We start from the raw sequence: 23,729 nt of genomic DNA on the forward strand, positions 1-23,729 counted from the left end.
ATGGGCAGGAGCACCTGGTTGGCCCAGTGGTTGAGCAGCTGCCTTTGGCTCAGTTTGTGATCCCGGGGTCCTGGGATCGAGTCCCGCATCGGGCTCCTCACGGGGAGCCTGCCTCTCCCTCTGCCTGTGTCTCTGTCAACTGCAGCCACTTTTGGTCACTGACCCTATTCCTTACTCATATAGATTTCCTTCAATAGGAAACATTATATAGGAAATAGTGACAAGCCAGTATCTTGTCATAGAGAGAAAGTAATCGGAAAAAATACACAAAACAACAAAACAAAATGTGCCAGTTCTAGGTAGGCCTCATTTTTTTGCCTGCTCCCAAACCCGAGGCTGTTCTTTCTCATTCAGAACGGGGCTTAGCCTTGTGAGGAGCGAGAGAGTCACCAGCTCCAAACCAGGAGCCTCCTTGCTCCGTGCCTCCTGGGCCTCTGGGCCACTCTCCTTTGGGAGCTGCGAAAAAAGGAGGGGGGCCTCCTGTGACTGCAGAGGTGCCTGTCACTTGGCAGGCCTTGGAGAAGGACCTCCCTCTCAGCTCCAGGTGGTTCTGGGGACAAAGGTGGCCTGTGGAGGCTGCCCACAGGCCCTGGACACCCTCACAGACCCAAGTCCTCCTGTGAGGTCGGGCGTTCCCTCCGGCTGGCCACATCTGTGCACTGCCTCTGATGTCTCCCTCCTGTCAGACACTGATGGCCACATCTGGCCACCAGCCCAGCGGCTTACACAATCTGACAAAGGCCAGATGTTGCTTCCCCTCCGTTCCCAGTACTGCAGCTCCTGGCTCTTGGCTCCAGGTCTCCAACAGACGGGCCTCCTTTTTGGGATCTGTGATGCAGAGAGGGGTCGTGGGGGACGCCTGGGTGGCTCAGCAGTTGAGCCTTTGGCTCAGGGCATGATCCCCAGTGCAGGGATCGAGTCCTGCATCGGGCTCCCCGCAGGGAGCCTGCTTCTTGCTCTACCTATGTCTCTGCTTCTCCCTGTGTGTCTCTCATGAATAAATAAATTTTTTAAATGTTGAAAAAAATGAGAAGGGTCTCAGGAGCTGCCAAATCTGGGTTGTGTCTCACAGGACCATGGCTTTGCAGTGTGACTCCCCCTCCCCCAAGTCTTCATTTCATTCACTCATAAATAAACACAGAGGGGCTCTGGGTCCCATGAAGATGAAAATAGCCAGCTGATGAGGAATGCCTGTGTCTACTGGCACTCATTAGGCTGTGTCCCAGTGAGTCTACATATCTACCTATGCATCTATCTGCCCATCCGTTCGCTTATCTATCCATGCATGCATCCATCCATCCATCTGAACATATTTTCTTAGCTCTTATTTCACAATGGAATTTTATATATTTCATGTCTTCCAAAGGCGTTCCGGCCTCCACCAGCATTTGAGGCCATTTGAGGTGGAACTCAGATGAACAGGTGTGTGTATTTTTTATTTTATTTTATTTTTTATTTTTATTTATTTTTTATTTTTTATGATAGTCACAGAGAGAGAGAGAGAGAGAGAGAGGCAGAGACACAGGCAGAGGGAGAAGCAGGCTCCATGCACCGGGAGCCCGACGTGGGATTCGATCCCGGGTCTCCAGGATCGCGCCCTGGGCCAAAGGCAGGCGCCAAACTGCTGCGCCACCCAGGGATCCCTATATTTTAAACAGCTAAGCATTTATTTTAACATATATTAAAAACAATTAGTAAGCACACCAGACAATTTTAGTTTTACCTGTATGACAGTGGTATACCCTTCTTTTTTTTTTTTTTGAAAGATTTTATTTATTTGAGAGAGAGAGAGAGTGAGAGCAAGAGCATGCATGAGCAGAGGGAAGGGGTAGAGGGAGAGGGAGAAGCAGACTCCCCACTGGGATCATGACCTGAGCTGAAGGTAGATATTTAACTCACTGAGCCACCCAGGTGCCCCGTTATACCCTTCTTTTAAATAAATTTATTTACGTAAAAAGAGTGAGATGATATAAGGAAAAATGTTATCAAATAATAATAATACGGATGATATGCAGATATGGCAAAAAATGACACAGACCCTAGGAGAATGTCTGAAGTTTGGCAAACCCTCAGACATCACACAGTGAGCTCTGGGGACTGTGAGAGCTATGCTCCCACCACCTCGGCCACTCATCTTGCTCTCCACTGGAGACGACCCCAACTCTAGGTATGGGCACCCTCTTTTTGTAATGGATATTCTGCAATGTTCCCATGAGATCCCAAGATGAACTGGATAAATAATATACCCAATCTTCACAAATACTCTGGAAAATTTAATGTGATGTTCTTACAGTGATCTAGAGGAGAAAGCAATTTTATGATGTATATTTCAATATGTAAATATTCAGACATAATGATATTTTTAGATGCTTCAACCATTATAAATGGCTATGTTTTTTTCCTGAACTAAAGTATAATTGACATGCAATGTTACATTAGTTTAGGTGTACAACATGGTGATCATACGTTATGCTCTGTAATCCCAATCTGATGATGGTCACAGCATAACTACCATCTGTCATCATACAACCTTGTCACTATACCATTGACTATATTCCCTATGCTCTGTCTTTCCTCCCTTAACTCACTCATTACAAAACTGGAAGCCTGTATCTCTCACTCCTTTTCACCCATTTTTCCCATCCCCTGACCCCTTCTCCTCTGGCAGCTGTTTGTCCTCTGCATTTATGGGTCTGTTTCTGCTTTTTGTTTGTTTTAGTATAATGGCTAAGTTTGACTTTGAGGATAGTTGTTGACATTCTTTCCTTATATTTGACATTTTGAAATAAGGGCTAAGAAAATATATTTAGAGGGATGGATAGATGGATAGATAGGTGAATGGATTGGTGGACAGATGGACAGATGGATATGTAGATAGGTAGACTCACTGGGACACAACATAATGACAGTGGACACAGACATTCCTTTTTAGATGGTTAATTACAAGTATCATCAGTATGTATGATGTGGTTCTGAAATGATGAGCAACTCTTGAAAAATTCCAAACAAAACAAAATATAACTTTTCCACTGCTCACACAGCATTGCATTCTTGGAAAAGCCATTGTACATTAAAACTATGCAAAAATTGTATTTATATGTAAAGCACAGTTAGATTCTAGTCTTAGATAATTGTAGTGAAAGCAAGTTTTTTAGGAACATCTGGAAGTTATGTGTGTGTGTGTGTGTGTGTGTGTGTGTGTGTGTGTGGTGTTATAGAGCAATCCTGGGTTGCACAGGATCTGTGCAGAGGCTTATATCCCAAGTGCCAGGAACACTGTCCCCCTAGTCATTGAGACAAACACTCCTTCCACACAAGTTTCCAGAATGTCCCTGGGAGAGATGCTTCTTCCAGAGACATGCCTTGTTATAGACTCTGTCTCTGATCCTATGTTCTAGCCTCATGACCCACTGGCTACAGCAGCCTCCATCCAAACCCAGCTCTAGGCTGCCTCATAAGAGGAACTATGAGATGTCCAACCGATGAATTTGGACTGGGAGGCTGCTGGGTCAGCCACCTGGGCTGCACATATGTCCTGGGGAAGCACCCAGAAACTCCAACTGCCATTGCCCGCTAGCCTGCAGCCATCCTGGCCCCTTCCCCATGTGGCCTCTGGGCTCGCAGAGCAGCACCAGATTGGGGATTGGCTTATACCTGTTTACTCCCAGGCCTGCCTTTCAATCAAGGGGTGCTCTCATCAACTCCTTTTCCCTCACTGAGACTCAGCCTCCCCAGTTCTTGGATGGGGACATCGCCCCACTCAAGGACAAGATCTGGGGCTAAAGGGAGGGATTCATATACTGGCACATGGTATGCGCACAACTCTCATTATCTGCCATCCTCTGTTTACAACTGCCTCCTTCTCTATTCATTCTGCTTTCCAAAAACCTCAAATAAATGCTTGAGCCCAGGGATAGTCCCATAGTTTCTTAATCTGACCTGTGCCGTTGAATATGACTGCCACTAGTCGCATTGGGCTACTGAAATTCACATTAATGATAGTGGAATAAAACTAGAGATTCAGTTCTTCAGCCATGTCAGCACTGAGAGTATGTTTAAAAGGTGAATAGTTTACAGTCATTTTGTCTGGAACTGTAATTCTCACTTATAAGCCACCTGTTCAGTTTACTATTATGTTTGTGAAGTGACAATTCTGCTTAAATTGCAATGATCTGAACCTAGAACCTGACTCTGCTGTTTGTATAAACAACAAAATATATCACAAGTGAGTTTCCTGCCATAATTCCAACGCACCCCTTTCTACATGGAGAAAACTCAACCTGGGTCCCTGTCTACACCACCTGAAGGAGGTGGATCCTGGATAAACCTCAATGTGAAGGCAGAATTAAAACAGAACATACAGCAGGATGAATGGCTTTGAAACCTAGGGGTGGAGGACAGCTCAAAAAAAAAAAAAAAAAGGGTCAAAAGTCATAAGGCCCAGTGCATTTGGTGAATTTGATTATATCAAAGAAGACATTGGAGCCAGCTGGTGTCCCTTGGCCAAATTCTGTCTAAGGCTCCTACAACACAGCAATTCCTCTCCAGAGTATATTTTCTGGGGAAGTTTTCGCATCTTTCTACAAGGTGGATGGAGGAGATGCTCATCAGTGTCTTCTGGGGATGTGGGAGCTGGGAGGCAGCTCTGGGACTGGGTGGGTGTCTGCTTCTGGGATCAGGTGGGAGACTCACCAGAAGGAGAAGCAGAGAGCAGATGTGCACATGGCCAGTGCCCCTGAACCATGCAATGCTAGCGAAAAATGCAAGAAGCAGAGTGAGGCATAGAATGCAGTGCCTTTATGGAAACAGAACATAGACACAAAACCACACATTGTGCAAGGACACAGCAATAGGGAGATACACGGAACTCATATGAGAAGGTTGCCTGTAGGGCAGATAGGGAAATGGGAAGCAAAAGGAGAAAAATCCATCCCTACCCCTGCCGCAATCCGAGTCCCCTTGCTTAGAATACACAAGTTTCCAAATGTCAGAATAAATGTTCATCAATAACCAGCATAGAAGCAGTAGGACATTATCATTTCACATAGGGGCTGGCAAACTTATCTTGTGGAGGGCCACGTAGTAAATATTTCAGGCTTAGCAGCTTATGTGGTCACTGCTGCAATGACTCAGTTGTGCCTTTCTAGTGCAAAAGCAGCTACGGATAATAACATGGCTATGTTCCAATAAAACTTTATTTGTGGATACTGAAATTTGAAATTCATGAAATTCTTCTGATGTCAGGGATATTGTTCCTTTTTGAGTTTCCCCAACCATTTTAAAAGGTTAAATCAGGGGACGCCTGGGAGGCTCAGCGGTTGGGTGGCTGCCTTTGGCTCAGGTCATGATCCCAGGATCTGGGATGGAGTCCCACATCGGGCTCCCTGCATGGAGCCTGCTTCTCCCTCTGCCTGTGTCTCTGCCTCTCTATGTGTGTCTCTCATGAATAAATAAATAAATCCTTTTTTTTTTTAAAGATTTTATTTATTTACTCATAGACACAGAGAGAGAGAGGCAGAGACACAGGCAGAGGGAGAAGCAGGCTCCATGCAGGGAGCCTGATGTGGGACTCGATCCCGGGTCTCCAGGATCACGCCCCAGGCTGCAGGCGGCGCCAAACCGCTGCGCCACCAGGGCTGCCCCAAAATAAATAAATCCTTAAAAAATAAAATAAAAGGTTAAATTGTAGTTCACATTAGGTACAATAATCAGCCTGGGGCTAGATTTGGTGAACCCAGGCCATAGTTGGCAAACCTTTGATTTATGGTGGACAGAATTTTGTCCAGGGAAAACGTGTTTAATCAGTGTGGTGGACTGAGGTCTCACTCTTGCTCCTAAGGCCAGCCAGCCAGCACCTTCTGGATTTGCTAAGTGTGCAGAATGAGGATATGGAGCAAAGCAACCATCTGGCAGCGGCCTGAAAGCCACACGGTGGGGAGTGCAGTGTATCTGTCCAGGTCAGCAGGAGGGAGGGATGCTGTTTGTAACTGATATGCTAAGGGGGTGGGAAGGAGACAGTCCCTGGGACACACATTCAGACACAGGTGCAGGTTCACTTGAGCTCATTGGTGGCGTCTGATGGCATGGGGCATGAGCTGTTGGGGTGGCAGGAGGGCACTCCAGCAGCCTGCTCCTGGACCAGCTGGGTCTGCCCTGCCTTGCTTTTGGCCTGAGTCTGGCCCTCCAACCTGCCCATTGACTGTGCTGGTCCCTGAAGCCCTGCCGAAGAATTCCTTTCCTGCCTCAGTGAGCCAGTGTCACATGTCCTGTTGTTTGCGATGTGGACCCCTGGCTGGTATGGCCTTGAGCAAGTCGTGTCACCCTTCTAAGCTTCACCTTTCTTTCCCCAAAAAAATGTCTTCCTGTGGCATGTACCATGTAAGACCATGGTTACTGCAGGAAACGGGGATCTCAGTCCTACAACTGTAAGGAACCTAATTCTGCCAATGCCTGTGTTTGGAAATACATTCTTCCCCTGAGCCTCTATACTTGGCCAACAACACCTTGATTTCAGCCTCCTGAGAGCCTAAGGATAACCAAGCCAAGCCTGCGTGGATTTTTGGCCTACATGGTGTGAGATCATAAATGGGTGGTTGTGTTAAACCACTAAGTTTGTGGTTAATTTGTTATGGTTGCATAGAAACCAAACACAACTGCACAAACAGACACACCCCGTCTGCGTTGATGGCACACACAACCTCAATTATTCTTTTAGGCCTGAGTGGCTGTGTGCTTCTGGAGAAGAGATCTGATTGGTCTGTGCCAATCACGATGATTCCTTCCCTTTACCAAGGATTGGTTTAAGGATAGGCATGTGATGTGCTTCTGGCCAGTGAGAGGGGAGCAGAAACCTTCCAAGTCCAAGGAAGAAGTTATGTTTCTCTCTGTGAATGTGGCAGTGATGCCTGAGGCCATGGAAACTATCTTGTGACCATGAGGGACACTTGCTGACAGGCAAAGATGACAAGCTGAGGAAGACACTGTGAGAAGATGAAGAGTTGTAGCCTTGCATGGGGTGCCTGGGTGGCTCAGTTGGTTAAGTGTCCAACTCTTAATTTCAGCTCAGGTCATGATCTCAGAGTCATGAGATTGAGACTTGCATCAGGTTCCATGCTCAGTGGGGAGTCTGCTTGAGATTCTCTCCCTCTCCTTCTGCCCTTCTCTCCACTCTCTCTTAAATAAATGAATCTTAAAAAAAAAGAAAAGAAAAGAAAAAGAATTATATCCTTGTAGACATCACTGAGCTACAAAGAAACTGCTTTCCCCTGGACATCTCATGCATGATCATCAGTGTCCTTAAGATTTAAGCCATTTGGAGTTGGGTTTTCTTTTTCTATTTTTTTAAGATTTTATTTATTTATTTGAGCTAGCACAAGAAGTGAGGAGAGGCAGAAGCAAGCTCCTCGTGGAGCAGGGAGTCCGACGTGGGGCTTGATCCCACAACCCTGAAATCACGACCTGAGCTGAAGGCAGACACTCAACCGACTGAGCTACCAGGTACCCCTGGAGTTGGATTTTCTATTTCTTGCAGCCTAAAGCATTATTACTGAAAACAGCTCCCAGCGCTGCCTGGGGGTTAAATGAGATTGTGTACATGAAGTCCTTAGCACAGTGCCTCATCCCAGCAGGTGCTCAGAAATACTGGCCTGTGTTCTCAGGGCTTCTCTCCTCCTGCTTCTGCCCTGGGGTGAGTCAGGCTTCAACTGCAGAAGTGGGGCCAGTAGGGGGTACTGATCTGTGTCTGTATCTGTAGTTATAGTGCTGTCTCAAGAGTTTTTTTTTTTTTTTAAGATTTATTTATTTATTCATGAGAGACACAGAGAGAGGCAGAGACGTAGGCAGAGGGAGAAGCAAGCTCCCTGTGGGGAGCCGGATGCGGGATTCAATCCCAGGACTCTGGGATCACGACCTGAGCCAGAGGTAGATGCTCAACCGCTGAGCCACCCAGGTGCACCTCAAAAGCTTTATTATAAGGAAGTGGCTTCTATGATTGGGGGGGGGGGCTGGCTCAGCCAGTGTGAAATCCATAGGAGGGAGATCACAGGCAGGCTGGGCACAGGTGGAAGCTCTGGTCACAGGCGGAACCCCTTCTCTTTTTCAGGAAGTCCTCACTCTTGATTTAAAGGCCTTTCCTTTTTTTTTTTAATTTATTTTTTATTGGTGTTCAATTTACTAACATACAGAATAACCCCCAGTGCCGTCACCCATTCACTCCCACCCCCCCGCCCTCCTCCCCTTCTACCACCCCCTAGTTCGTTTCCCAGAGTTAGCAGTCTTTACGTTCTGTCTCCCTTTCTGATATTTCCCACACATTTCTTCTCCTAAAGGCCTTTCCAATGATGAAATCGGGCTCACCTGGATGATGTAGGATACACTCCCTTATAGAAAGTCAACTGATAATGGGCTTCAGTAACATTTGCAAAATGCCTTTGCAGCAAGTGTAGATTCATGCTTGGACAACCTGGGGCTGTCCAAGTGACACATCACGGTGACACATCAGAGGACCATCACCATTTTCACTTCCTCTAGACACACCTTCCCCCAAGCCCTGCCTTGCCCTCCCCTCCCCGCCCAGCTCCGCTTTTTCTAGAATGGATGGAAAGGGTCACTTGCATTTGCTTCTCTTTCTGCTTTCAGCCACCTAAGTCATTCAGCCACTTCATAAGCTTTAAGAAGCTGCAGGGCAGACAGGACCCCCAGAGCCTGGCTCTGTGTGCTGAGGGGTGGGGGCTGTCAGGCAGCAGGCCAGGCCTCCGAGCCCGCCAGGCGGGCCTGGGGGCTTGCACACTGTGCTTCCTTTGCTGCTTGGCATTTCCTGAGCGAAGCCTTGCAGGAAACAGAGACTAGCATGTGAAAACAAGAGAACAACAGTAGGAAGAAGAGCTTGGGAGGGGGGCCGTGGAGGGTGAGCTGAAAATAAATCACGAAGAGGGGAGTGTGGGACAGTCCTCAGGGGCCTCCAGGCCTGGGAAGTGTTCTCCATGGCCCCTCATCTCTGGCTCCCACTTGATTTGCTGGGGTAGGGGACAGGTGCAATGGGACCCACCGGGGTCTCATTGCAGGGACCGCGCTGCTGCTGAGTGGTCTCCAAAGGCATCTGCGAGCCTGGCTGCTAATTCTGTTCTGTGATTCACCCGACAGAGGCTTACTGAGCTTGCTGCTGAGCTGGGTGCCAGAGATGCTGCACTTCGCAGCAGAACAGCCCTGACCTCAAGGAATCTACCTTCCCCTGGGGGGCAGAGATATTAATGAAGTCGTAACAAAAGTAAATTAAGGATGGGAAAGGCCAGGGGCTGTGAGAGATGACAGGGGAGCACACTGGATGGGGCCGGGGCCGCTCTGAAAAAGCGAGCCCTGGCGGAGACCGGCAGTGCGGATGCGAATTAGACAGGGCAGGCCTGACAGTGGCCAGGAAGTGAACGCCCGAGGAGAGAGGGTCGCTGTGGCCAGAGCAGTGCACGGTGGGCAGAGTGGAAGACGCTGGGGCCAGGCCTGTGGCAGTGGCCAGGTCACTCAGGGCCATGACGGTAACCGCAAGGAGGCCGATGTTTATTCTAAGAGCAACAGGAAGCTACAGGGTTAGATGAGGGTTTAGAGAAGCTCCTCCCACCCTTGGCTACTTTGTGGCCAGTGGACTGGTGGGGAGCTAGGGACAGCAGTCACATCCGGGCCGGTGCTGGCGCCCGGTGAGTGAGTGGGTGCAGCTGGAGAGGAGCAGGGGGGTTGGAGACTTGGCAGGACTCAGAGGGGTTGGCTCTTGAGATCCCAACTCAAATGTTGCCTCCTCCAGGAAGCCTCCTGCCATGGACTTTATTCATATGAAGTCCTCACCCCCAGCACCGCAGAACGTGACTCTATTTGGAGACAGGGTCTCTACAGAGGTGATCAAGTTAAAATGAGGTCACAGGGGTGGCCCTAATCCAATCTGATTTGTGTCTTTATAGGAAGAGGACATTAGGACACAGACACGCAGAGGGAGGACTATGTGAGGACACAGGGAGAAGACGGGCATCTGCAGGATAGCAGAGGCCGGGAATACGTTCTCCTGGGAATATGTTAGCCCCCAGAAGGAACCAGCCCCGCCGACCCCTTGCTCCTGGACTCCTGGCCTCCAGAACTGTGAGACAATCCATGTGTGCAAAAGCCAGCCAGTCGTGCTATTTGTCATGCAGCCAAGTTGACTGATAGGGTGCCCTGAGTGCCACAGTAAAGCAGCCTCCTCCCCCTCGCCCATCCCTTCTTCATCCTGTTTAGGGCCACCCCCTGGTTCACTGTCCCCCTCAGCCAGGATGTCAGTCCCCTGAGGGCTGACACTGTCTTGGTCACGGCTGCCAGCATGGCATCGGGACTCTCCAGGCAGGCAACAGAATTTGCGTGAATGAAGAAAAGTCAGTAGTTATTTCTGACAGAAATTCTGGAGAGCCCAAGAATCTCTGCCCCTCACCCTTACTGGGTCTCTCACTGTGTTGGCCCCAAGCTCCTCCAGGTCCCCTGTATCCCCAATTCAGAGCAGACAGTGGGAAGCCCTGGATGTTTCTGTCCATCCATGCACCTGCCAGTCAGGAGGAAACCTTGTCTTTCCCGGGCTTGGCCCTCTGCTGGGCTCAGTGACAGCAGGGACAGAAAAGAGGGGCACTGCTCACAAGAAGCTCCCAGCCTAGGGGGAGTCCACCCTCCTGCCTTACTCCATATGACCCTGGCCTGGTCAATCACAGGAATTGGTCCAGAGTAGTTACAAGACCCCTACCTGGGCCAACCAGCACATTCCATGTCCCTGGGGTCAATGATTGGTTCAAGGATGGGCATAACCATGTCAGGATAATCAGAGCTAATCTAAGGATTTTGTTGGAACTACTGCAAAAGAAAAGCTCCTTCTGTGGGGGGTGACTGGGAGAATGGGAGCTCATCCTGGTGATGTTGGCAGCTATCTTGCTCTCATATGGGAAGAATGTCTGAAAGTAGAGCCAACTAGAGGAAAGCAGAGATTCCATGGGTCATTGTTTGGGCTCCAGGATCCAGCCACACCTGAAGCCATACTCTCAAGCTTACTTGTAGATAATTTTTAAGAGGTATTTATTATTTTGAGAGAGAGAGGGGAGAGGGAGAGGGAGGGAGAGTCTCTAGCAGACTCCCCTCTGAGTGCAGAGCCTGACACCAGGGCTCAATCTCAGGATCCTGAGATCATGACCTGAGCTAAAACCAAGAGTCAGTCACTCAACTGACTAAGCCACACAGATGCCCTAATACCCCCACTTTTAAATTTAAGGCATTTGGGGTTTAGTTTAATCATTAGCAACAACTCTCCAATATAATATAGATCTCTCTCTACCTTGACAAAAGCATGTGGTTATTTCTCACCATTTCCCCTACACAAGAGCCCATGATTATCTATACCTCAGCTCATCCCATCACAACATCCTGGAGACCATGGTGCCCACTCCTGCATGCGTTCCAGAGTTTCTCTGGCTTGAGTCTCAGGCAGAAGCCATCTATACCACCCATAACTTGAGGCCAGGCGATGTCAGGATCCTGATTCTAGCACCTCCAGGCCCCCACCCAGGCACTGGCCTCTTCTTCCAATATTTCCTTGTGGATAAGCAGTACATTTTTATGCTAATGGGAGCACAGTAGATGAGTGGAACCATCCACACGTACCAGGACCTCTGACTTTCTGGAACACCACTACCCTACCCTACACTACACTACCCAACACATTTCTTTTCTTTTTTTTTTTTTTTAATTTTTATTTATTTATGATAGTCACAGAGAGAGAGAGAGAGGCAGAGACATAGGCAGAGGGAGAAGCAGGCTCCATGCACCGGGAGCCCGACGTGGGATTCGATCCCGGGTCTCCAGGATCGCGCCCTGGGCCAAAGGCAGGCGCCAAACCGCTGCGCTACCCAGGGATCCCTACCCAACACATTTCTAAAAAACATCCAGCATCTGGCTCTGAGGCCCAAACATCCGCTTTTTCATTTTCCCTTTGCTTGGTGCCATGCTACAGCCTTTATACTTCTTTGGATTTTTCACTTCCATAAAGGAAGTTCCCAGGCTGGAAGTTGGCTGTTTTTGTCTGACCAGTGTCCTTCTGTCCTTCCGTCTCCTGGTAACAGCACCCATGCTGCTTTGAGGAGCTGCCCCGCCCCCTCTCTCCTAGACTGCGGGGTGGAGCGTGGCTCTGGCCCTGGGGCATGGAGTGTCCCAGCCCCTTGGCCTCAGGAATCCTAGCCCTGGATCTATCACCTGGGCTGGGTCAGTCTTCCCTGGGACTTCATCCCCAGGTGCTGGAAAGCAGTAGATTGGGTCATTGAGTTTGAAAAGTGGTGCATCTGAGGTCACTGTGGCCATATTCCCCACCGTGTGCAGCACAAGTGAGTAAAACCAAGCAGCGACAAGCAGAGGTACAGGACACATGGAGTGTGCTGGCGGCAGGGGGCTTTCAGTCTGCTCCAGAGTGTGGAGCAGATGCATGAATGCTCCCCACAGGTGAGAAGGCCCCCCATACGACAGGGCCAACTGATGACAATGACATTCATGAGTGCTAAGTATGTGCTGGGCACAATCTGAAGTGCTTTTTATATCCTGTTTAATTCTTACCTCTTGATGTAGGCACTAAAATTAGCCCCATTTTCCAGATAAGGAAACTGAGGCACAAACAGGTGGAGTCAGAGTTTCCCAAAGAGCATGAAGGCACCAAAGAAAATAGACAGTGGGGCAGCCCCGGTGGCTCAGCGGTTTAGTGCTACCTTCAGTCCAGGGCCTGATTCTGGAGACCTTGGATCGAGTCCCACATCAGGCTCCCTGCATGGAGCCTGCTTCTCCCTCTGCCTGTGTCTCTGCTTCCCTCTCTCTGTGTCTCTCATGAATAAATAAAATCTTAAAAAAAAAAAAAAAAAGAAAATAGACAGTGTATAGACTTAAACAGCAAGGTGGGTCATGGCCAAATGGAACTGGCCTGGCACCCCAGGCCACCCTGAGTCCTGTGCGGCTGCCTCTGACCCGGGGACCCAGGTCCACTTGAAACCCATCTGCATGCCTCAGGCCACCCACCTGTCTTGGAACTGGACAAGCTGGAATTTGAGAGCTGGGGGATCTCAGAGCCTATCCCCTAATCGAACCACAAAGACACAGGAACAAGAGTGTTCCGAACTACCTAAGGGAAGTAGCACAGACAGCCCTCCACTCCAGGACCCTTGAGACCTGTGCCCTGTCCTACCAGGTGACTTTGGGCAGATCACTATCCCTCTCTGGGCTCCAGCTTCCTCTCTGAAGGACTCATTTCCTGCATGCATTGGCTTGTGCAATCAAGGTCCCTCTCCCTGGTAGGGGCACAAAGCCCCAGACCCTGGGCTGTCACCCAAAAGTGTGGGCTCAGCTCTGTTCTCAGATAAATCTGGCTGGGGGCATGCATTTGAATGAAGGCCGACTTCTCTGGGAGGTACTATTGATTAAAGAACTCCACAGATCCTCTGCCCTACTGTCTCCATTCTTTTTTTTTTTTTTTTTTAAAGATTTATTTATTTATTAATTCAGAGAGAGTGAAGAGAGAGGCAGAGACACAGGCAGAGGGAGAAGCAGGCTCCATGCAGGAAGCCTGATATGGGACTCGATCCTGGATCTCCAGGATCACACCCCGGGCTGCAGGCAGCGTTAAACTGCTGCGCCACCGGGGCTGCCCCACTGTCTCCATTCTTGAGACTAAAAAGGCCTCACTCATTCTCTGGGCCCCCTTGCCCCTCTCTGTGACCCTGCTCTGGCCGTGGTGTTCAGGTAGACATCCACTAGTGGTTTCTGGGCCGGCTTTGCTTTTCTGGATAGAAAAGAACAGATGTTCCCCTTCTTTCTGCCTTCAATAGGGTTGCCGAGGCCACGTGTCTAAAGAACATTGCAAAGACTCATTAGAGCCACTCCCGGACTTCTGGTTAGGTGTGGACAAGGAGCCCCAGGGTATTCAAACCACTGTCAGGTGAGTTCTCGGTAGCTTGCAGCTGAAACATCCCTAATGGATAAATCCATCACCAGGGACATCTTCCCAGCTGCCCACAGAATGTCATCCTCTCACAGCTGTGGGGTGACCCCCCATGTGCCATGTCTGGCCATTGGGTATTGCCTGTGGACGATGTAGCAAGAGGTGTCAGGGAGGTGGCATGAAACTGCACCTAAAACCTGAAATTTAGATCCAGGTGGTGTGGCTTGCTAAGGGCAGTTTTGCAAACTCAGGCTGCGATTTCAGAGTGATGCAGCTAGGTTCTGTGTCAGGACCCTGATGAATCAGGAGGAACGGTACTCACTGAACACCACCCACCCACCTTGGTCTGTGCCCGGGTACCCTTCGCTGAAATGGGTTCCTTGGAGTTTGTCACTGTAAACACGACCCATCTAAGATTCAGGGGACAGAATGCTCATTGCCTCTGACCTCTGAGGTCTGAACCCCCCTCATCTACTCCATGCTCTTCTCACATGTCCACGATATATTGGAGTGCTGTGTTGACACCAGATGTTAACACAGATGCGAAATCCAGATGTGTCTGCTCTACCCGGGTCCGGAACCCACCATGAGGTGAGAATATCAAGACCTGTTTTGGTCCCCTTGCGGGCTCCTCTACCCAGAGGAAAGTCCTTGTTGCCAACGCAGCACCATATCCAGCTCTGAAGTCCGTTTTGGCCCGCGAATCCTCAAGTGCTGTCCTTGCAGAAAGCTCTGTCGTGGAACAGAGAACAGCAGGCCCGCGGCTCCCCCCGGCTCCGGGCAAGGCCTCCAGGTATGGGGCTGGTGGTTCATCCCTTCTCAGGTGCTGGAGGCCAGGCCTTGTGTCTTCTCTCTCTGGACCCAGAAATAGCTTCCTCACCTGCCTCCTTGCCTCTCGCCGTCCCTCCTGCCTGATTTGTTGTCCTCCACACGCAGCCACGGGTCTCCGTGAAGCTCCAGTCTGATTACTTCACTCCTCACTAGGGCCCTTCTCTGTCTTCCTCGTTGTCTGGGGTAAAGGCATCATGTTCAGCCTGGTGTTCAGGGTCCTTCACCCCCGCCTGCTTTCCAGCTTCCTCTCCCGTCACTTTCCACTTCAAACCCTCCACAACAGTAAGCCTCCCTGTTCCCAGGAGGCACCAGGGCCTTCACGTCTCTAAGCCTTTGTATTCACTGCAACCTGCATTTGCAATGCCTGAGAAAACTCCTACTCATTCTTCAACACCCAGCCTGGATGATGACATTCCTTCAAGAGCTGCCCTGACCCCTTGCCAGTCAATCAGGCTTGTCTATACTCTGCAGCTTTGTTAGCATCCTGTCTACAATCAGCTGAGACTGTCCATTGTTTCCTGGTGGTCTCCACAGACAGAAGGTTCTCTAGCGGCCAGGCTGTTAATATTAACAATACTGACCACCACCACCATTACTATTGATGGGGGGGTTACTGTGATGAAGGATTAATAATAATAATAATAATAATAATAATAATAAATAATTTATCATATTTATTAAGCATTTTCTCAGTGCTAAGCACTATTCAAGGTGCTTTATACATGTTAGCATTCTGAATCTTCAAATAGCCTAGGAAGCAGATATTATTATTCGTTGTCTATATTCTCATCATCCCATTTTGCAGATGAAGAAACCGAGGCTCATGAAATGAGAATGACTTGCTGTGGGTCCCACTCCCAGAGCTGCACTTCCAGCTATAGCACCCTACAGCTTCCCATGTCTTCCAGCATATTTACACCAAGACCCAGAGGAACAGAACCCCACGCCTACTTTGTGAATGAGGAGACTGGGGCTCCCAGAGAGAAAGGGAAGGGCTCAGAGTCCCACAGGAGAGATGTGGAAAGGCTGGGATTCAGACCCACTCAGGCTGGGCCCCTGAGCTTGCCCCCGCCCCGGCCCCGCCCCCCCCAAGCTCTCCGTGGAGGGTCTCAGGCCGCAGCGTGCAGCAGGTGCCTGACCAGGACTGCCCCTTGGCGAGCCCCGGGGTATTGTCCCTGAGAGAAAGGCCTCAGTTCCCACCAGCGGCCGCCCACACACCTGCTCCCAAGGCTAATGGAATCCGTGACCAGACGCCTCCCAGCTCCAGATGGTACCCCGAGCCCCACTGCCCCGCCTCTGCCTGTCTGCATCCTTCCCTCCCCCACCTGCTGACTTTGCCTGCTCCTCCCCCCAAGGTCAGGCTGGGCTGCTACAAGGGGCAGAAGAAAGGAGGTGGCCCTCCAATGGCCTCATCTTTGTGTCCCCTCCATGGTGGCCTGGCCGGCCAAATGAGCTGTTCTCCGGCCCGCCCCCTCCCCCACCAGGCCTTTTCATCTTCCCTCCCAGACAACAATGTCTCAGAGGCCAGGCCGAGGCCCCTCCTCCCTGTTTCAGCTGAGCTGGGGTTTTTTCAGGTCTACTTGTCTGTGAGTTTGAGCCCAGCCCCTGCCCAGTGGTGCAGGTCCCTGGCTGCCTGCCCAGGTGTTCTGAAGGCCCAGATGCCCCTCAGCACAGAGCCAGGGCAGGCGGGGCAGGCAGATGGCCGAGACACCAGGGCTTCAAGAGAAGATGGAGATGCCCACAGACCCCAGGTCATCCCAGTCAACGGCAGCTCCCCCAGGAGCACCACGGCCCTTGAAGCAGATCTGTCCACTGGACCACTCACGCAGGGCTCACCTTGTGCTGGGGTCCCATGTGCGCCCCCTCACTTCTCATCAAGACACGTTTGGGATCAGCATCCAACCACATGCTTGTGCATCCATTCATTTGCCTCTTACTATGAGCCCTGGGTGGGTGCTGGCCTAAAGAAATGCCAACATGGGCTACCTTGGTGAGGGTGCAGAGTACCCCTGACCACCCCCAAAGCATTCAGGAACTGGGAAAAGCTGACTTTGAGATAAGCCAGTTCTGCATCTCACCAGGCTTCCTCCTGGGGCTCCACCGTCCAGGGAGTCTCCAGTTGCCCAGGTGGCCTGTTTTTCAAGACAAGAAAGGGGATTTGGGCCACAAGCTCCAGCGAGAGGCAAAGGCAGGGGATATGTGGTGTTTAACGCACATGGGATATGCTCCTTCTTGATTCTCCTATGAGGAGCTCAGTCCCAGAGTTCGATGGGGCTGGCAGTGGTTCCAGCAGTGGGAATGTGACTAAGGTTTAGCCAATCAGAACATCAAATTGTCTTGGCCCCCACGATGGGTTTAGGGGTGAACATGTTTCCAAGTTGGTTCCATAATTTCCAGTTCCAGGACTTCAGTGGGATGGCTCAGACGAGAGATGATCTTTCTACTGGACTTGGAGCTTTGAAGAGGTAAGCCCCCCAAAGGCTACCAGGGGAGAGAACTTGTCTGAGAGTGAAGCAGTGCTTCTATATTCTGGTGACATTGTTTGAGTACCTGGATCCAGCCACACCTGAAGCCAGATGCCTACACTTTCCAAGGAGCCACTTCCTTTTTTAACCCAAGTCAGTAAGAGTCAGGCTTGCAGGAGAGATGCTAATAGGAATAAAGAGAAAACAGAGAAGAGAAAGGTGCAGAGTGGCTGGGTGTAGACTGGGAGAAGTAACAACAAAACACCCTCATTAGATGTGGGGTTAAATGACATTTTATGAATCATGACGTCAAATACTCCTATAAAACCATCATTGCAATGTAATCTGTACCCTTCCTCGCAAATCATCTGTAAGGTCTACTGTGCTCAAAAATGTGTTAGAAGGAGGCATTATTTTGTGGGATTTGAAGAAGAAGCTGAGTCTGTTGTCTGAGATGAGGTGGTGTGACCAGCCATGGGAAGCAGGAGCCCAGAGGCTGATGTGGCTGTGATGGAACAGGTAATCCTTCCTGGCAGACTGGGCTGGGTCAGGTGAGTGCCTGGGTTTTTGTCTGGTTTCAAGAGGCCTGAAGAGCTCTTTGATTCCTGGAATACTTCTGTATGATCTGGGACTAATAAGTGAGCATCCCCAATTGCTTAAATATTTAGTGTCCATTCCCTTAGGTTTTTGGCTAGGATGATGCATCGAGGTGCTAAGGGAGGTTCCCTTTCCATGTACAAATATGTGGAAGTACTAGATAAAATATAACCATTTAAAAGAATACAGAGCCAAGGTCAAGAACAAGAAGGAGAGACCTCCAGCTTGCACGGGGTGCAGGAGATGGAATTGAAATGCCCATGGAGGGGTTGGGACTGAGGTTCTAATGCCCAATAGGGACAAGCACTGAAGACCTTGCCTGGTGAGTTCATACAAGGAGGCTCCTACATGAAGCCAGGAGCCCTCCAGGGGTTGTCTCATCCATGAACAGAGGTGAGAACTAAACCCCACTGACTGTCCTTGGGGTAGTGTCCCCAGATATAGAGCTCAATTTCTCCCAAACTGTATAGTTAAGAAACTTTAAGCTTAGCAATGAAATTAAACACTGCCCCAGGCTGTCTCAAATGAATAAATAAAATCTTTTCAAAAAGGGTAATGGGGGCACCTGGATGGCTCAGATGGTTAAGCACCTGCCTTCAGCTCAGTCTGTGATCTCTGGGTCCTGGGATCAAGCCCCATGTCTGCTCTCGGCTTGGCAGGAGTCTGCTTCTACCTTCTCCTGCTGCCTCTCCCCCTGCTCATGCTTTCTCTCTCTCTGTGTCTCTCTGTCTCAAATGAAAAAAAAAATCTTGAAAAAAAAACCAAACTGGCTCAGAATCAGGCCCTTGTAGAGGCAGATGGGGAACAGCTCTAAAGGGAACTCCACATCCCCGGTGATGGGTGGATTCTCCAGGATCATGGCTTCATTCAAAGATGGGCTCACAGCTGACAATCACAGAGCACACCCAGAATTGTCATCATCACAGAAAGAGCAGAGATAAAATACCAGGGAAAGATTGGATGTTGCAGCAATTCCAAAGAGACTAGAAAAGAAGGGTGTTTAAATGAGAAAGAGACGAAGGACTGGATAGAACTCACAACACAAGGATGGAGAGGGAGGAAAAAGTGTATGTGGTTTTGAAAAAGAAGTAAATGGAAGTCCAGGAAATGGGCAATGGAGTCACTGAGGTATCATTTTAGGGCAGCAGCAGAGTGGGGAGGCTCATCAGAATGCTCAAACAGCCACGTTTTGGTTAGGAGACCACCCCCCAAGGCTCTATATCCTCATTTGAAAACCGGCAGCATAATACCAACCTCCACACGTTATGAGAAGATCAGAGTGGGTCCGTTTCTGACACTGCCGGAAAAGTGTGGGTCGGGTCATTCATTCTAACCAGATGGCTTCAAGCTGTCAGTCCCAGGAGGGATTTCAGCCATTGCACTCTTCCCCGCCCCCAAGAAACATCTGCAGAGTACCTGGAGGGATTCCAGAGTGATGTCACTTAACAGGGCTGATGGGGCTCTAGCCTTTGGGGTGTGGTGCCTCTTCCACCTAGAGGTACCTGCTCCTCTAGACTGCGGGTCCAATGGGTCTGACCACAGAGGGAGGTGGTTCAGCTCAACAAGCAGGGGACATCTAACTTCCTGACGCTTATCACACAAAAGCAGAGGTAACATTGTAGCCCACAGCCCCTCTCCAGGCCATGAAGTGTCCTGCAGGTGTTTCTGGGGTGGGAGAGTCCAGCAGGACTTGTGGGTATTGCCAGGCTGGCCTGGGGCATGTGGCTTTGGCCTGTTTGGGGGCTGGCGTCTGAATCCTGGCTTGTCACTTGCTGTGCCACACCAGCAAGTTGCTTCCTCTCCAGCCTTGGTTTTCTCATTTATGAAGTGCAGATAATAATTCCTTTCTCTTGGGCCAGTTACAGGGCTCATTTGAGCAAATGTGGGGAGAGTGTCTGGCATCATGCCTGGTACACAGGTGATGCTCAGTATCACCTTGGCTGTTCTATGCTCTCCCCTTTCCTTTCTTCAAAGGAGAGCTTTGTAGCAAGTCAGCTCACAAATTCTGCCCATAGAAAACATGCAGAGGAGGTCTGCCTCCTGGGGCTGGGCACGGTTTAGGGGGCATATCTTTTTTTAAAGATTTTATTTATTTATTCATGAGAGACACACAGAGAGAGGCAGAGACACAGGCAGAGGGAGAAGCAGGCTCCATGCAGGGAACCTGATGTGGGACTCGATCCCGGGACTCCAGGATCACACCCTGGGCCGAAGGCAGGCGCCAAACTGCTGAGCCACACAGGGATCCCAAGGGGGCATATTTTTATAGGGGCAGGGTAACAAGTGACAGAGCCATTTCCTAATCACTGTGACCTTCACACGATGTCACTCATTCCCTGGCCCTCAGTTTCCTCATTCCCTGGGCATCTTCTTGGAACCTCTGCAACATCTGCTCCTCTTTTTTTTTTTTTTTTTTTTTAATTTTATTTATTTATTCATGAAGGACACACAGAGAGGCAGAGACGCAGGCAGAGGAAGAAGCAGGGCCCGATGTGGGGCTCGATCCCAGGACTCCGGGATCATGCCCGAGCCAAAGGCAGACGCTCAACCGCTGAGCCACCCAGGTGTCTGCTCCTCTTTTCCTCACCAAGAGAACCCAATTTTGTTTGGGGCATCAATATGGCCAGCTTCTCCTGTAGATAGGAGCAGCCACATGACATGGTTCTGGCCCAGAAGATGGAGGTGCAAGTTCTGGTAGGGTGAGGGTATCTCTCCCTGAACACGAAGGCAAGGCTCACTTGAAAAAAATCCTCTCCACCCTCAACCTTGCCTGTCCTTATGCCTGAACAGCAGACATGAGGCCTGGAGGTGGGGCAGCCATCCTGTAACTGTGTGTCAACAAAAAAAGGTAAAATGCAAAGAAAGAAAGAACACAAGCTGTAGGGGCAGGACAACCTTTTTTCCACTTTTTGACTGGGTGGCTTTGGGTATGTCACTTCAGTTTTCAGAGCCTCACTCCCCACAGCCTGTAAAATGGTGATAACACCTTTACCTTGCACAATTCTTGTGAGGATTAAATAGTGCCATGGTGCAATCCACCTTTTCTACTGTAAAGGGCTACCCTGATGTTCATGGTGGCTCTTACATCATGCTGTAGAGGACAGTTACTTTAGGGTAAAACAAAAGAAGAGAGACCCTTTATTTCTCCTCTTGGAGAAAGTTCCAAGGTTGGACACGGGCCCCAAGCCAACCAGCCCTACTTTTGAGCCGATCAGCTATGCAAACAGGAAGTGCCTATCCAAACATTTGGAGCTGCAGGAGGCTGGCCCAGAGTGGGTCTCCTCATGGAGGTCTCTCTCCACATTGTCCCTTCTTATCCCCCAGCTGTGAGCACCTCAGAATTAAGGAGGAAGTCCCTCCTCTAAGGGGCTAGACTCAAAGCCTCCCCTTCTGATTGCCCTGCCCACCAGTCTGGGCCAGACCACGTTCCTTCCTGGCTGGAGGATGACTACAGCCCCTCCACTGTCTCTTGCTCTTCCCCCTCCTCCCATCTTTTTGTCACAACTGTAGCCAGGGTAAGGTTCTTTGAAATGCAAATCTGTTCCTGTCACCCTCTGGCTGAAGGCTTCCATGCTCTTTTTTTTTTTTTTTTAAGACTTTATTTATTTATTCATGAGAGACACAGAGAGAGCGAGAGCGAGAGCGAGAGAGAAAGGCAGAGACACGGGCAGAGGGAGAAGCAGGCTCCATGCAGGGAGCCCGATGTGGGACTCCATCCTGGGACTCCAGGATCACACCCGGGCTGCAGGCAGCGTTAAACCGCTGCGCCACCGGGGTTGCCCTCCATGCTCTCTTTGAGGGGAAGATTGAAGTCCCTGACACAACCTTCCAGGCCCTGGATGGCCTGGCCTCTGCTTGCCTCTCTAGTTCTCCTCCTCCAGCCAGTCCGGCCTTCTTTAGTTTCTGGAACATGCTGAGGTGCCTTCTGTCTCAAGGCTTTGCCCCTAGTGTTCCCATTTTTCTAGAACACTCTCGCCTTTTCCTTTCCTCTTCTCCCTGTCCCATCTTGCCAAGTAATATATCCTATTCTCAGCTCTCAGCTCAATATCACTTCAGGTGCTGGCTGAAGCAAGCACGACAAAGGTCCTGCATTCATCCAGCCTGCTGCCATACAGCTGGTCCCAGGATGATCTCATATAGCTTAGTAGTGGCTACTCCCGGCAGAGATTTCAGGTTGCCTGGTTCCCAGTCCCATCCCTGCTACCTGGCATAGCCTCTGGATGGAGGTGGTGCCCAGTAAATGTAGGAGACAGGCATGCAGGCATGCCTTGTGCTTCCAAATAGAGAGGGAGCTGTTTACAGAGCACCTACTGTGTGCCAGACAGGACCTCGCTGCCTCTTCACAACCGTTCTGGCAGGCAGGGACTCCAGTCTGTGCTCTACAAAAGGGGAAATAGGAGCTCCAAGAGGGGCCGTGACTTGCCCCCAAGGTCACACATCTGGTAGAGGCCCTGCTAGGACTCGAGACGGTCCCACGCCCTGCTTCCTGCCCCGTTGGCGCTATCACCAGGGATCAGTGTACATCTGCTTCCCCATCTGTAGAATGGGGATGAGGCGGTACCCACCCCACAGCGAGGACTCAGTAGGCCACTCAAGGGCTTAGCTCAGAGCCTGGCACACCTTAAATGCTCAGCAACTGTTAGCTATCATCATCATCATCACTGTGTCGGTCAAAGAATAAATATATCTTCTTGCGACCCACGAAGGGGCAAGTGGAAAGCCCTTGTGGGGGAACAGGCACATGAACGGATGGGTGGGTGGAGAGCAAGTGAATGAGGGGGTGCATGGCTGAAGAATCAGGAAGCGCCGAGTGAGTGGGGAACACGAGAGCGAGCGCGTGTGCTGGGGGACGCACACCTGAGGTCTGGGAGACCCGGAGCCGACTTGCGGCCCTGCACCCCCCGCCCCCGCCGCCCCCCGCCGCCGCCCCCGCTCACCTGTACCGCCGCAGCTCGCCCTCCAGCCGCCGCACCCAGCGCTGCAGCCCCGGCACCTGTCGCGCCAGCACCTCGAGCTCGCGCACGCGGCCCAAGCTGCGCCGCACCGCCTCCCGGGCCTCCTCCGCGCGCCGCCGCACCTCGGCCTGGCCCTGCCGCAGCCTTTGCGCGCGGGCCTCGGCCACCGCCAGGGCGCCCCGCGCCTGCCGCAGCTCCCGCGCCGCCGCCTCGGGCCCGCCGCGCCCCGCCTCCAGCGCGCCCGCCTGGCTCTTCCAGAGGCCGACCTGCGGGGACAGTGCCGCAGGGGCCGCGGTGAGCGCCGGCACGCCCCCGGGCCCGCGCCCCCGGACCACCACGGTGCACGTCTACTGCGCGCACCGGCTCCCAGGCTTGTCCCAACTCCTTCAATCCTCGCGCCAGGCCAGGTGAGGCGGGAGCTCTGATTACTTACACCCCCTTTTTCCTAGGTGAGGGAAACTGAGCCACAGGGCCTATATTCTCAACTCTGCGTGGTACCAGAAATTCCGGGACTTCACGACTCTTCTCTGCTGTCTCCTGCATTGGTAGCACTCAACCTTCTGGGCTCCTCGGATCCCTAGACTCGAGGATCAATCTAAGTGTCTCAAAAAGGCGTCTTTGGGCCTCTCCAGGGCCTAGTCAATAGACTGTTCTCAAGGGTGGGGTGTTTCTCTCCTTTACTGCTGTGTCCCCGACGCCTAAACCAGGTCTGGCACACAGTAGGTGCTCAGTAAACACCTGGAGAATGAATGATCCTGGCCCGTCTTACTCCGCACCGTGGGAGTCAGTTCCCACTCCCACCCTTTGCTTCCCCGTGTTCCTAGGCCGCCGGCCCTTGTCTGTCCATAGCCATGGCCCCTGACAGCAGCCCCTTGCCACCCTTGCGCACTCGGCAGCCTTCCCTCTGCCACT

General features: G+C 50.9%; 1 protein-coding gene across 2 annotated transcripts in view; it reads right to left on the minus strand.

Annotated features, from left to right (window-relative positions):
- Positions 1 to 23,729, minus strand: part of EFCC1 (EF-hand and coiled-coil domain containing 1) — a 41,949-nt gene that overhangs the window by 16,264 nt on the left and 1,956 nt on the right. For both annotated transcript variants that reach the window (XM_072784935.1, XM_072784934.1), the window contains exon 2: positions 22,800 to 23,083. In XM_072784935.1, coding sequence (XP_072641036.1) covers positions 22,800 to 23,083 — 284 coding nt within the window. The remainder of the gene's footprint in view (positions 1 to 22,799; positions 23,084 to 23,729) is intronic.

This window comes from Canis lupus, chromosome 19 (genome assembly GCF_048164855.1).
Source record: "Canis lupus baileyi chromosome 19, mCanLup2.hap1, whole genome shotgun sequence".
NCBI classification, from domain to species: Eukaryota; Metazoa; Chordata; class Mammalia; order Carnivora; family Canidae; genus Canis; species Canis lupus.